The 15,671-nt window shown below is 36.5% G+C and overlaps 1 protein-coding gene across 1 annotated transcript in view; it reads left to right on the top strand.

Annotated features, from left to right (window-relative positions):
• Positions 1-15,671, top strand: part of MYO3A (myosin IIIA) — a 261,495-nt gene that overhangs the window by 145,252 nt on the left and 100,572 nt on the right. Inside the window, exons 16-17 of the mRNA XM_011963820.1 lie at positions 4,231-4,329; positions 4,418-4,532. Coding sequence (XP_011819210.1) covers positions 4,231-4,329; positions 4,418-4,532 — 214 coding nt within the window. The remainder of the gene's footprint in view (positions 1-4,230; positions 4,330-4,417; positions 4,533-15,671) is intronic.

Raw genomic sequence — 15,671 nt, 5'->3', positions numbered from 1 at the left:
ATGGTGCTCTCCATTGTGGAGAAAGGGAAATGTATTTATGGAGCAGTTACTCTATGTCAGTCACTGTGCTAAGCACCTTACAGTCATTGTCTCTTTTAATTCTTGCAGTCATGTGACAGGGTGTCATCTTCTCTTTTAAAAGTGCGAAACTAAGAGAATTTTAATAAGTCGCTTAATGTCAAAAAGTTAGCAATGAATGAGTTGGAGTTTGAAGCCTCGTCCTTCTGTCTGACTCCAAAGCCCACCATTCATCCATCCATCCATCCATCCATCCATCCATCCATCCATCCATCCGTCATCTATCCATCCATCTATTTGACACATATTTATTGAGTGCCTACTGTGTGCTAGGCACAGGAGACATAAAGCCAAGTAAGGCAGGATTCTTGTGGTAACACAGCTCACAGTATGATATAAAACTTGCTGATCACTCATGGTTTCTAGCCTCTCATGAAAGTAAGAAATGAGTTCTTCTGCTAAGATTCAGCAGGTAGATAGCAAGAGAAGGGGACTGAGGAGACTGCATATCCAGGAGGAGAGAGTTTACAAGGTGGGAGCTGTGATTAAAAAGGAAAAACTCAAAGTGTTGCTTTATGGATACCCTGTAGTGCCTTAAGAATGCAAAACTTCATTCATTATTAGCTTTCTAAGTCTGATTGCTGGCCACTTCATTGAATATTCAAAGGTTTCACAGGAATTAAGCTACACCCTTGTGAGTACTTTGCCACCGTTTGAGGCCGTCAAAGGCATTGGCTGCACAGGTAATCCCCAGGATGCAAAGCAGGTGAACACACATATGAGACAGCCCTGAGGGCCTTCTTGCAAGCAGCTGAGTGGAACTCACTCTGAAGAAGTGTTAGAAGATCCACAAGTAGGAATGAGGCCACAATCAGAGAAATGATATTTGGTAACTTGTAAGACCCTCTGTCTGTCCTCAGGCAGTCCTGACCTGGAAACCCCTGGAAACATTAGCAAGTGTGGGATACCGTAGTGCTCTGTGTTCTTAAGCACAGCTCGATATGGTTAGGGACCCCGGGAAAGCTTTGGAGGTGTGTTCTTTTCCTGTGTCTTTAACTTTCGGATTGTCCGTTGAAGGTCAGTATATTCCCCAAAGTTTCTCCAGATCTTTTCAAATTATAATTCCTAATAAATGTAAACTGATGAAAAGAAATCATTAATATTGTGTGTCTAAGTTTTAACACTTAACTGATACGATGTACAGTTAGTGTACATTGTTAACAATCACAAATGTTAACACTTAACTGATACAAATGTGATTGTGGTTAACACTTAACTGATACAATGTACAATTAGTGTATATTGTGAACAATGTAATAGTGTTAACAATCACAATTGCACTGTATTAGTTAATGTTAGCAATCACATTGTTAGCACTTAACTGATACAATGTATAATTAGTGAAGTGCACAATCAGTGTGCTTCATTAGAAGAAAGCAAACTGAATTATATGCTGTGCCAGTCATAGAGAAATTTTTATTATTCTGTGGTGAAAAAAGACAAGAACTAAAGGAAACTTTCACTTTTGTTCTAACTTTAGTTGTAGGCCATGTTGGTGTTTCTTGCATTATCACTGGTGACTGCAACAAGTAACAGAATAGGATGAGTTCTGAAGGAAGGGTGTGCCAGTCCTCACTTCAGCACCCAGCCTCTGGACCACCCCTTTTCTTTAAACCTTCACTTGTCTTTGCCCCATGACTAGATTCTCCTGATTCCTCTCCTACCTCCCTGAATTCTTCTTCTGTTTTAGATGTATCCATCCAGTCTCACACTGTGTATTTACCAAATATTTGTCCCTGCAGCTTTTCTCTTTTGTTCTCTACACTCTCTCACTTCACAAATTCTTCTGACATTATGGCCTCAACAGTGAGCCCTACATGATTGACACCCAAAGACATACTTCTCCCCCTCTCTTAAAACTGAAAAAAGTTTACATTTTTAAAAAATTTCCAACTACCCACATATCCTGCTACCATCTCAAATTCAGCTGAATACACATCTCAAATCTATTTATTTTCCCATAGCCCCTTTCTTTTGGAATGGGACTATCCTTCCCTAATTATATAAGACCCCCCCGACTCTCCCTTCACTCAGGGGAGAGTTTCAGTGCAGAATGCGTACTAACCAATAGCATTGTTACCTTTCTCTTCAGAAAATGTCTTCCTTCCTTTTGAAATACTAAGGAAGAACAGAGATCTGCATTATTCACCTTATCAAGCTCTACCCTTTCATATTAAGTATTTCAATTTGTTAACTTTCAAGAAATACCAGAGAGTACCTTCAATAGTTATTAGTGTGTCACGAGTATCAAATCTTTAATGTTATTTTAAACCTACATGACTGATGTGTTGGAGTCCTTATTGAGCTTCTGTAAAAAATTATTCTTGGAATGGCTTTTGGCAGAACGTTGGATCAAAACTAGAGATAAAATAAAGCCACAGTTGTTCTGAAACTCCAAATTTTACTGCATTATTAGAAGAGTAAATACTTATGGATATATTTGAGTTACTCTTGATTCTGAGGAAAACTTCTACATACTGAAAGAATGAATAATCTCTAAAGAGAGCAACAGTAAATTTCCATCTCCACTGAGATGATACTGCATCATGTACAGGGGGAGAAGACCCTGGAAGGTTTTTAAGTCCTTTCTTAGCTTTTAAGTAAAATAGTTTATGTGTAATTATGCATATCATGAAGTGGGCTTTTTTCTGTTTCATGTACTTCATATGGAAAAGAATTCAAAGACCCCTCTGTTCTACTAAAAATAAGTTTAATAATAATAATTCCTTTTCTGAAAATATTTCATTGGCCCCTAAGTTTGCTGATAAAGGCTGTGGAGGGGGTGAAGGAAAGGAGCAAGGCGAGAGGGGATACAAGCTGCCCCTGAAGTTTCCATCTTGGGTGTGATGAGTTTAGGACCCAGAGCACAGTTCAGGCCACTGCCAAGAGTGGCAGGAAGGGGAGTATCCACAACAATTTAGTGTCTCCTGCCCAAATCCCTATGGTGACATGCAAAGCTTTGTGGTGGGATGAGAGTTTTATACCAACGGAAAGAGAAGGAACAATAGAAAGAAGTGAAGACAGCAAGGCCTTCTGGTTGAGACATTAGAATTAATTTAACCACTGTAAGAAGAATCCTACCCTGTCCCAACCTGTGAGCCTGGTGAGCCTGGTGATAATGGACTGAACAGTCAAGTGAAGTTTGAGGACCACCCTCAAACAGGAGGAGGATCTAGTAGGAGGACAAGAAAGGGAATGCCACAGGGAGATGCAAACCCCAGGGTGTCCCAATTGACCACTAGTTTCATCAACAGTGGAAGTAAAACAGGGCAGTAGAGATGGGGAAACTATAGAGCAGGAGGTTCATCCTCTGCTGTTTCAGCAGAGAGCCTGAAAGTGTGGTCTTTCCCTGGAGCCCACTAGAGCAGAAGGAAGACATGAGGGAAGGAGGAGAGGAGACCCCAAGGTCCAAGAAATTATGTTGTGAAACATCCTGAAGTGGAAACGTACCTTGTTGTAATCCATATTCCCTTAATGACATTATTGCAGCATCTGGAAAATGCTATTTATACTACTTAGAACCACAGAATCATGGGATTTGAGGCTTATAAGAAAGAGATTCCTCATACAAGTGAGAAAACTAAGCCTCAGAAAGACAATATTCAAAGGTGGTTAAAAGCATGGGCTTTGGAGTCAAACAGACCTGATTCAAATCCATATAATTATCAACTCTGTGGCTTTGGGGGAGATTGACAGCTCTAATCCTCAGTTTCCGTCTACATAAAATAGGAAACACATGCCCATCTCAGGGGCCTATGGTGGGTTAATGAGATAATGTAGCACTTATAACCATTGGCATGGCTGTATACATTATTCTTTTTTCTGTCTGCTCCACTGGCATGTAAACTCCAATGAGTTAGGGATTTTTGACAGTTTTGCTTCTGCTATATCCCCAGTGCCTGGAACAGTGCCTGGGAGTCACTCACAAATGTATATTGAATGATTCCTATGAAGTGATTAAGATAATGTCTGGAATTTAATGACAGTGGTTGTTGAAAATAATGACAATAACGACCACAGAAAGCCAAAATGCAGTATTCAGAAAAGCCCATATTAGCACTCACAGTCATTGTTCAAATAATTATATTGTCAAGTAACTTAAACAATAAATATTCTTACTAACTCCCTTACTGAAAATATCTTTTTTTCCAGTGGAGAAAAAAATTTTCATATATTTTACTACATTTATGCTGGTTTGGCTGAAAAAAAGAAACTAGCCCATTACAAACTGCCTGAAAATAAGCCTCCCAGGTAATCTACCAGGTTGTACTTTCATCAATAATACTTTCACTTTTCACTTAATTTTAGACTTTTATCCTTCCTTTTATATATTTTTTAGGTACCTACAAAATGACAACCTCCGAACAGTACAAGACATCATGAATAATAGTTTCTATAAATCCCAGTATGAATTAATTGAGCAATGTTTCAAAGTCATAGGTTTTACAATGGAGGTAGGTATGAAAGACACTTGAACCTCTTTAGAAAGGATCTTTTTATCATCATTAATGTTAAGAGCATTTATTGAGTGATTAATATATACCAGCATAAGTGCTTTACAAATATTAGAACAGCCTTATGAAATAACTAGAAATACAAAATTTACTTTATAAGTGAAGAAATAGTGGCCTTGTGATATAATTGAATTTAGTTTTGTTCTTAATCTTTTATTTTACTTATACTTACATTTCCCATATACATATATGGGAAATATATATAAACATATATATATAATTTTACATAAATGTGCATTTTTTTAGTGCAATCTTTTTAATAACTTTATTAAGATATAATTTACATACAACATAATTCACCTATTTAAAGTGTATATTTCAGTGACTTTTAGTATATTCATAGAGATGTGTATTCATCACCATAATCATTTATAGAATATTTTCATAAATTTTTCACCTCAAAAAGAAATATGGTAGCAATTAGCATATTTCTGACTCAATTCTGACTTCATCCCTACTTTCTATCACTATAAATCTGCTTTTTCTGGACATTTTACATACATGAGATCATATAATATGTGATCCGTTGTGACTGGTTTCTCTCACTTAGCATAATGTTTGCAAGGTTCATCCATTTTTGTAGCATGTATCAGTACTTCTTTTTTTGTTGTTAAATAATATTTCATTTTATGGGTATACTTCATGTTATTTGCCCATTCATTAGTTGATGAAGCAACATTTAGGTTGTTTTCGGTTGTCTATTATGAATAATGCTGCTATGAACATTCATGTACAACTTTTTGTGTGGACATAAGTGTTCCTTTATCTTTGATATATACGTAGCAGTGCAAATGCTGAATAGGGTAACTCTGTGTTTAACTTTTTCACTAAATTGTTCAACTGTTTTCCAAAATCGCTGCACCATTTTACATTCCCACCAGCACTGTATGAAGTTTCCAATTTCTCCACATCTTCACCAACACTTATTGTTATCTGTCATTTTGATTATAGTGATTCCAGTGGATGTGAAGTGGTATCACTTGAGGGTTTGGTTGAATTTACCTAATAACTTATGATGCTGAACTTCTTTTTCATGTACTTATTGGTCATCTGTGGATCTTTTTTGGAGAAATGTCTGTTCAGATCCTTTGCATGTTTTCTAATTGGGTTATTGTCTTTTTATTATTGAGTTGTAGAAATTTTTTATATTCTAGGTACTAGCTCCTTATCAGATATCTGATTTGCCAAAAAAAAAAAAAAAAATCTCCTATTTGTTATATTTTCCCTTTCTTGATAATGTCCTTTGAAGCACAAAAGTTTTTAAATTTTATGAAGTTCAGTTTATCTATTTTTTCTTTTATTGCTTATGATTTTAGTGTTATATAGAAAACCAAGCTCACATAGATTTATGCCTAAGCTTTCTTCTTACAGTTGTATAGTTTTAGCTCTTACATTTAGGTCATTGTTCCATTTTGAGTTAGTTTTTGTGCATATTGTGAGGTAGGGATCTAACTTCATTCTTTTGCTTCTGGACATTCAGTGTACCAGCACCATTGTTGGCAAGATTATTCTTTCCCCATTGTTCTTGGTCAAATATCAATTAACCACAAATATATAGGTTTATTTCTGGACTCTCAATTCTATCTCATTGATTTATATATTTATCCTTATACCACTATCACACATGAGTATCGTAGCTATGTAATAAGTATTGAGATTAGGAAGCATTAAACCCTTCTACAACTTTGTTCTTTTTTAAAAATATGTTTTGGCTTTTCAAGGTTGGTCCCTTAAACTTTAATATAAATTTGAAGGATCAGCTTGTCAATTTCTAGCACCTTTAAAGAAATTTTTTTTGTTCAGCTCTCTCTTCCCCATCTTACCTCCTTAAATCTACATCTGCTCTCTTTCTCCTCCCCTAGCTAATGGACGTATACACGATCCAACATTCCATATTTACTTACCTAGTCCTAGAGTCTTGTTTATAGACACACACACACACACACACACACGCAAATGTGTACACATGCATATATTTGGTGAGATGATCATTCTTTTATTAATATGGGATTATATTACACACACTTTTCTATATCTGATTTTTCTTACTCAGCAATGCCTGTGAAAATCCCTTCAAATTACCTAATATATCACTGAATCACCTCTTTTAAAGGCAGTAAAATGTTCTACAGTGTGTACTACCATAGTTTATTCAGCCATTCACCATGACTGGGTATATAACTATAAATGTTTCTGGATCTTGCAACCATGAGCAAAGCTGAAGTATATCCTTATTGACTTGTTCATTTCTTTCTATGAAATAGCTTCCTAGTAGTGGAATTTCTGGGTTAAAAGGTACATATATTTTAAATTTGAATAGAACTTGCAAGATTGCCTTCCAATAATTCTGTAGCACTTCACATTTCCACCAACGATACATATTAATACACTTCCCTTACTCATTCCTGCCAGCAATGTGTTGTGGCTTTTTAAATATTTCCTAGTCTGGTGGGTGAAAGTCACATCTCATTTTAAATATGCATATCCTTGACAAATAATATATTTGAACATCTTTCCATTTGTTTGCTAGCTGCTTAGATTTACTCTTATGAATTGTATATTTATATATGTTGCCCCTTTTATTGAATTATTTAGATGCTTTATGTCAATTTGTAAGGTCTCATTGATTATAGACATATGTTTCTATCATTTGTGTTATAAATGTTTCTTTATAGTTGTGTAATTTGTGACTTTTTGTCATATTACCATAATGAAGTTTTAAATGTTTGTTTATTCAAACAAATTTACCTTTTTGTTCATAACATCTAGGTCTCTAGTTTTGGTTAAAAAGTTTTCCCCTAACTCTAGGTTGTACGTGTAGTCTCCTAGATTTTCTTGAAAGTGAAAAAAAAAATTTATCTTTAATCCATTTGAAATTTATTTTATGGTACCAGATGGAGCACTACTTTTCTTTTATTCCAGATGGAGAGCCAGAATTGACTTATCCTATATTAAGGCCTTATATGACATGTAATCTATTTTTGATGCCTCTATTTTAGCTATCAATCTATGTTTTCTATTTCTATAGCAGTATTCTGTTGACTTGATTACAGTGGTTTGATTCTGTGTTTTTCTAGTAAGGCTATTCCTGCTCTCACTTTCTTCTTTTCCATACTTTCCTTAGCTATTGTTTAGCATTGCTTGTCCATACAAACTGTAAGATCAATGTGTTCAATTCCAACAACCCCATTTGGACTTTTAATTAGAATCGTATTGAATTTATATAGTGGTTTTTGGAGCACTGTCATTTTCGTATGTATGTCTTCTCATCCCAAATTATGAAATGACTTATGTACTTTTTGTCATATGATTTTATGTTTGTTTAGATGCTGTTTTGGGTTTTTAATAATAATCTATAGCTATATTCATCTAGAACTTGCATCTTATTTTTAAATTTATTAACTATATTAAGGTTTTTATTATAAGTAAAATGAATTTTCCATTGGTAGAATTTTTGAGATATATAATCATGCCATTAGCAAAAAGAAGAGTTTTACCCCTTTCATGTTATATCAGTCCTTTATTTTTCTTTTTTGTACTTAGATCATCTAAGACTAGTCTAAGTCAATATTAAGTAATAATGATTATAGTTGGCCTCTCAGTCTAGTTTCTGATTTTAAATGGTTTTAGTGTTTTGCTATTTTTTGAAAAAGAATATTTATCATAATTAATTTCCTTTTATTGCTGTTTTACTTAGGGTTGTTATTAGGAATTCTGCTGAATTTTACCAAATATTTTTTTCAGCAGCTATTGATATAATCATATTTTTTCCTATGGCAGTTTGTTGATGTCTCCTTATTATGTTGATAGATTTCTTAATATTTAAATATCCTTACATTTCTGGAATAAGCCCAATAAAGTCCATCTATATTATCTTTTTGATAAATTTCTGTATCTATGAGCTAGTGTTTTATTTAGAATTTTTGCATCTATATATTTAGCAGTGAAATTTATCTACTGTTTTTGTTTTCTTTTATATCAAATTTGATTATTAAAGTTATGCCAGTGAGCTTTTTTCATTTTTTGTTTGGCCTATGTGAGTTAAAATCAGTTCCCAATATCCTCTGAAGATAAGAAGCATCTCAACACACATACATGAGTCTTACCCAGACCTACTGTATAGAAATTTCTGAGAGAGATCTAGTATTACAGCATCCCATTAATTCTTATCATTAGAGAAGATTGGGGACAATGTCTTTTAAAACCTTAAATAAAGATTAGGGGCCGGGCGCCGTGGCTCACGCCTGTAATCCCAGCACTTTGAGAGGCCAAGGTGGGTGGATCATGAGGTCAAGAGATCGAGACCATCCTGGCCAACATGGTGAAACCCTGTCTCTATTAAAAATACAAAAAATTAGCCAGGCATGATGGCAGGCGCCTGTAATCCCAGCTACTTGGGAGGCTGAGGCAGGAGAATCACTTGAACCTGGGAAGCGGAGGTTGCAGTGAGCCAAGATCACGCCATTGCACTCCAGCCTGGGCAAAAAGAGTGAAACTCCATCTCAAAAAAAAAAAAAAAGAAAGATAGATAGATTAGGGTAAAACTCAACTGTGTCTGACCCTTGGACCTTTTTGATACTGAGTCTTTAATTACCTTTCCGATTCTTCTATGAAAATTATCTTTTTGAATTAGTTTTTCTCTTTTGGGTTATTTGTATTTTGCTAAGAAATTATCATGAAATCTTATGCCATAGATTTTCTTGCTGAATTTTCTTATGATACTTTAAATTAATCCCATATCTCTGGCTTTGTTTCCTTTCTCATTCCAATGAGAAATTCTCATTTTTGCCCTTACTCTCTTTTATCTTTAACTGGGTTTACAGGGGGTTTTGAATCTTAAAAAAAAGAAAAAGGCAAAAACCACAACAGCTATTGGATGCATTTTACCCATCTGATAAATGTTTTCATGTTTGTATTATTGGTTTTAATTTGATTTTTATATTTTTATTAATTTATTCATTTGTTTCTTCTGTTCTTTTTTTTTTTTAAAGAGAATACTTGGTTCCTGTATTTCTTTACATTTGTTATTGAGTAATGAAAGCATTTAAGGCTAGAAATTTATCCCCAAGTAATAAACACTTCCTTATGTCCCATAGGTTGTATTTTTTAATTTTTGTAACAAAGCATTGTGTTTAATAGGGACTCCTAAGGCTTTTAGAGAAACTTTCAGACTTCGCTGGTAATAGTTTATTGTTTGCTACATTGATTCAGCGTGTGTGATGAAAGAAGATTTTACTCTGAATGTGAATCAGGCTTTTAGATGAACTCTTTCTGGAATTTTAGATGAACTCTTTCTGCAATTCGTTGAATTTTGATTTCATTTTCATAAATGACACTCCTGCAGCTTTAAACAGTCAATGTGTCTGCTTAAGAAGTTTACCAGGATCCTTTGGGTTATCAGATCTCTACTAAGAGCTTAAGCTAAAACAAACAAACAAAAAACTAATTCTTCAGTTCTTCTCAAAAAAATTAGAAAATTTAATCAGCAATATATAAAATGTAGACATGCTAATAGAAGTGAAACTTTATAAAAAATATTCAAATTGTATGCTATGAAATTATTGAATCTAACGATTTTGTAGTCTGTTTTTAAGGCACTGTTGACTCCCTTCCAAAATGGAAGACTATCAGCAGTAACTTTAGTTCCATGATCCATCTGCTTGCCAAAAGTAATACTTGTAAAGATGTAAGTGCTTTTGGCATATTCTCCAAATAGGGAACTTCTGCTGTTGGCGACTCTGAAGACAGGAGTCTCTCAGTCTTACCTTCTCTTTGAAAGCTTTTGGCTCTATCTTGAGTATCCTTGCTGCAGGCTTACAGGAGGTGGGGACTGGGGGATGTTTTCAAGACCTTGCCCCTAGAAGATAAGTGTGATCTTACCAGCTGGGTGAGGTTGGAGAAGAAGCAGAGTAAATGGATTTTATTTTGATTGGAATTAGGGCCCTGCCTTACAAGGGAGGTTTAGGTAAATCCAGTGCCGTCTTTGTCCATCAAGATCTTAGAAATCTTCACTGATCCATCTCCCCAAAGCTAACTTTATCACCCAGAGATGTTCCAGACAGTTATTTGGTAGAACAAGAATACATAGATTCAAATGGAATTCCAGTTATTTAGTTCAGCACTATCTTATTTAATAAGGACTTCTTGAAAGAGAGATTTTGTTTTGTACAATCCATCTAAGAATGAAAAATGTAGAATAATGATATGACAAGTTGTCCACTGTAAGAAATGAGAAATAAAAATTACTATGAAACGAACTTTGTTAGACTTAACTGACAAACCAGACAGTATCTGTAACTATGAATATTTAGATTACAGTACTACCCTCTAATCTGCAGTTTCACTTTCTGCAGTCTCAGCTACCTGTAGTCAACTGCAGTTTGAAAATATTAAACAGAAAATTCTAGAAATAAACAATTTTAAATAGCATGCCGTGCTGAGTAGCATGATGAAATCCCACTCCTTCCATCCTGGTAAGCAAATCTTCTCTTTGTCTAGCATGCCCATGCTGTATAGGCTACTTGCCCCTTAGCCACTTAGTAACCCTATTGGTTATCAGTTCAAAAATACATAGTACATATAGAGAGAGTTCAGTACTATCTGTGATTTCGGGAATCCACTGGAGGTCTTGGGAGGTATCTCCCATGGATTAGAGGGGACTACTATAATCTAGTGTGTTGTAGTCAAACAATAGTGGTTGTGAAACATTCCAACTTTTAAAGTAAACTTTTCTAGTATGAGCTTTCTCCTTAACCAAGAGGAATTAAGATTTGATGAAGAGACTCTTTCCTGGCTACTTTTACAGGTCCAGAATTTAGAATCTCTCATTGAGTAATCTGAATAAACATTGCTACTCTGTTTCTAGAGGAATTAATTGGTTGTAGGGAAACATAGGTGAGAGTGAGTTTGAGGAGCCAGAGGGAATCTGGAAGGCTACTTCGAGCACCAGTCAAGAATTATTAACAAGTCCTCTTGGGACCAGAGCGGGAGTTATTGCAATGAGTTCCCCCAAAGAGTTCTGATTTTACTAGAACATTATGAATTACAAGGACAACAAGAAAGTTGTACTCTAGACTCAATGGCAAGCCAAGATTGAGTGCATCCTTAGGAAGACACTTTACTCACAAAAAGTTGTGAGCTGAAGTTAAATGACTTTTTGGCTTAAAAGTAGAGACTCCAACTTGACCATCTTCATTTCTGAATGATGCTTTCTCTCCATTGATTCGTGGACCCCACCTGGAACTTGGGGTTGAGAAGTCAGGCTGTCCACTCTATATCTACTACACTGCAGCTGTAATTTGGGAACTCAGTGGTTCTGTGGTCTCTAGGTCAGAAAGGAGATGAATGGGCCCCTTCTCTCTCGATGCACTAGATGGTTTTTAGGCTATAAAATGGAACAAAAATCCATTGTTTAATGCATTTTCTGAGGACTTTTGGAGAAGCTTTCAGACTTTGCTCTTAGCTGTAATTTGTTACAATGAGACAGTACCTGGTTCTTAAGTGGCCAGTATGTGAATCTCATTCCCCCATCTCCTGCCCTCGAAAAAAAATGAAGCAGCAAAGGTTAGCAGGATGTCTGGATTGATATATAAGGACAGGAACATTGACTTGACCATAGCACCGTTTGTCTGAGAGTTGAAAGAAAATGATGAGTGAGTAGGAGTTGAACAATTGAGAGACCACTAAGCATTTAGAACTTATCATGGATACCTCATGTAAAGGATCGAGTGTGCATACCCTTGTACATGCCATGAGGTCTGCGTGGTAGACACCCTATCATGCTGAAATTTGTGCCATTGACCTTTTACCTGATTGTCTTTTGGAAACAAGGTCTAAACTGTAGGACCTGGAGTCAGAGATGACCCCGATATATTTCTGGAAAATCGTTTTATGGGCTTTCTTTCTTTTCTTTCTTTTTCCTGATATATTTCTGGAAAATCATTTTTTGGGTGGGTGGCTCCTTCCTTCCTTTTTTCCTTCCTTCCTTCCTTCCCTTTCTTTCTTGATGGGATCTCTCTGTGTTGCTTAGGCTGAAGTGCAGTAGTGAAATCAGCTCACTGTAATTTCAAACTCCTGAACTCAATCTGTCCTTCCACCTCAGCCTCCTGATTAGCTGGGACTATAGGCGATTACCACCATGCCCAGCTAACTTTTTAAAACATTTTTTTGTAGAGGTGCATCTCACTGTGTTGCCCAGGCTGGTCTCAAACTCCTGGCCTTAAGTGATCCTCCGGCCTCAGCCTCCCAAGTAGCTGGAATTACAGGCATGAGTTGCTGTGCCTGGTGATATTTTTAATACTAGAGAAATAAATGTGTTTGTAATGGCTTCAGCTCTGGGAGAGGAACTCCCTGACTCAGAAAGCAGGAGTTTCAGCCATATTTCAGGTGATATGTGGCCCCCACCCAAAGACTACAGATGAGCTAGGGGCACACTCCCGGGAGACTGACTCCATATGCCACCCTGTTCTAAATATAGTCTCATTCTTATGCTCTAATTCTGATGTCCCAGGCATCATAAATGACCACTTGAATGTTTTGCTCTTGTTAGTCAGCCTAACCCTAATTCTACCCCTACCCCTACCCTTTCCTGGGCATGACCACTTCCAGGTGCATCTTTCCCTGCTGCCAACATTCAGTTTCAAATCTGGCCCCTCCCCTTCCGCTGCATCATTTCCCCTCAGCCCTCCCTAATCTGGTCCTCACCCTTCCCACACCCTTCCCACAGTTTGCACCTATGGAGACAAGCTGATTCAAGCACTCAGTGTCCTGGCTCGTAAAGCAGAGCCAATTTATTTGGGATTCAGTCAATAAAGAAAAAAACAGCAGTCATTCTTTTCCTCAATCCGTGGTCAGAAGATCAGTGTTGCTAATGGTAGATGCTCCTTGTGAACTGTGGCCTGGCTCTGTTGGCTGCCTGGTTAGGGGGAAACAGGAGCAGCTAATAGGAGCTCAGGGCATCCTTCTAACTGGAAGATGTATAACAAGCAAGGCAGTGCCTGCTTGTGACCAGGGGCTGGGCCTCTTCCTAGTTCTTTTCCCTGCCTTTTGTCTTCAGAGTTGATCTGCTTCTTAACACATTCACTTTGAAGCAAGGATTCATGTTTAATTGGTTTGTTTACTTAGAAGTCCCACTCATTAGAGGCAGCGTTTCACTTATATTTGGCTCAACTACTTTCTCTTGCTTGGTTTAGTAACACTAATGTTTACTAACATTAAAATGAAACGAGTTTTGCAGCTAGCATCTATTGACAAATATAATTTATTTATTTCAAACTGTATATTCCAAATTTAAACATATTCAATGCTTATTGAACATCTAAATGTATAGCATAGGATAAAGGAAAACATAACATCTGTTTTTTGGATCTGAAGCACAACCACTGCTAGATATTTTGGGAAGACTTTTAGTCCAGTTCAAGGTGATTCTCCGAGGGCGTGGTGGCCTCCCATCTAAAAGCAGAAACTGTCCCAGTTGGGATTTGGTAGAATTAAACTGCATGAGTATTTACTTCCTTTTTATCCCCAGTATTGATTTTTCACGCTATTTTATTGGCTTTCTTGGATATGTTGTCAGTAGCTGCTTCTAATCTATTTTGAGATAAGTGGCATGATTCTGACATCCTCTAAGCATAGCATGCGGCCTTCACAGTTTACTGCAGCACAATTTGAGTGACTCTCCAACACAGTCTCTCTTTCTCTCACTTTCTTTGCTGATCTCTCTCTCTCATTGGTATTGACAGCACCCCCAGTGTGTGTGTCCCTTTAAATACTCTGAGTTTGCAGTTCACGTGTGCATTTGTGATTCAGCACAATGCAAAAGAATGACAGGAAAATCAAAATCAGATATTCTCTAAAAATAACACCATTGGAAATCTCTGAAACCGTTAAACCATATGATTTCCTAAGCCATTTCCCTGCCATAGTTTTAAAATAAATGATTGGTAGTTTGATGATTCATAGTAGTTTGATGATTCAATGAGTAGTTTGTCTCATTTAGAAACAATTTTTACCATATAATGGGAGTTTTGTGGGGTTTTTTTTCCCACAAATTTATATGTCTGATGTCTAAGATGAGAATGTCTTTTTTCTGTTTTAATTGCGCTTTCATTTCGCGTGATAGTCTAAAAATCACATGCTAGCATGTTTTCTTTGGATTATTAGTTATGTCTTTAGGGAAGATCAAATAATATTTGTGAAATAAATTAAATATTTTAAAGCATCACAAAAAGTAATGAATTTCCATGAAATACTCAGTTCATTTTTAAAAACTGATCTTAGGCCAGGAGCGGTGGCTCACGCCTGTAATCCTAGCACTTTGGGAAACCGAGGCGGGCAGACTGCCTGAGCTCAGGAGTTCGAGACCAGCCTGGGCAATACGGTGAAACGGTATCTTTTAAAATACAAAAAATTAGCCAGGTGTGGCAGTGTACACCTGTAATCCCAGCTACTCAGGAGGCTGAGGCAGGAAAATTGCTGGAACGCGGGAGGCAGAGGTTGCAGTGAGCCGAGATTGTGCCACTGCACTCCAGTCTGGGAACAGAGCAAGACTCCTTCTCAAAAAAAAAAAAAAAAAAAGGTTTTGATCAGAATAGAAGGGTGTGTATATTCCATTTGTCATTTGTAATAATTTAAAAATAATTTGATACCTTTTTTTCATTCAAAAAACATAAAACAAGTTATAATTCCAGAATGCCATGATTTGGCCAACATTGATGACTTGAACTAAATGACAGGGCCAAGGAGATAGTTGATAAAATAAAAATAATTCTGTGCTAGGGAGTCAAGATCCCTGGGCTAAAATCCTTGACACTGCTTATTTCTGGCTCTGTGTCCAATAACTAAACTTTCTGGTCTAAGCTTATTTACCAGTAAGAGGAGGGGAAAGGGATAATTAATTTCTGAGTCACTTCCAACTCTATGATTCCATGACTAAAATTGAGGGGCACTTAATTTCCTTCTAGTCTTTGCAGATTGCTCATGCCATTTTATTGCTTTAAGTGTCTGCAGAATTGAACCTAAGAATAGAGAACATATTAATATCTCACGTACCAACAGCTGCAAATGCTGATTGCAAAGCAT

The sequence above is a fragment of the Colobus angolensis genome, unplaced genomic scaffold (assembly GCF_000951035.1).
Source record: "Colobus angolensis palliatus isolate OR3802 unplaced genomic scaffold, Cang.pa_1.0 Scaffold63, whole genome shotgun sequence".
Lineage (NCBI taxonomy): Eukaryota > Metazoa > Chordata > Mammalia > Primates > Cercopithecidae > Colobus > Colobus angolensis.
This window is presented reverse-complemented; position numbering and strand designations above follow the sequence as displayed.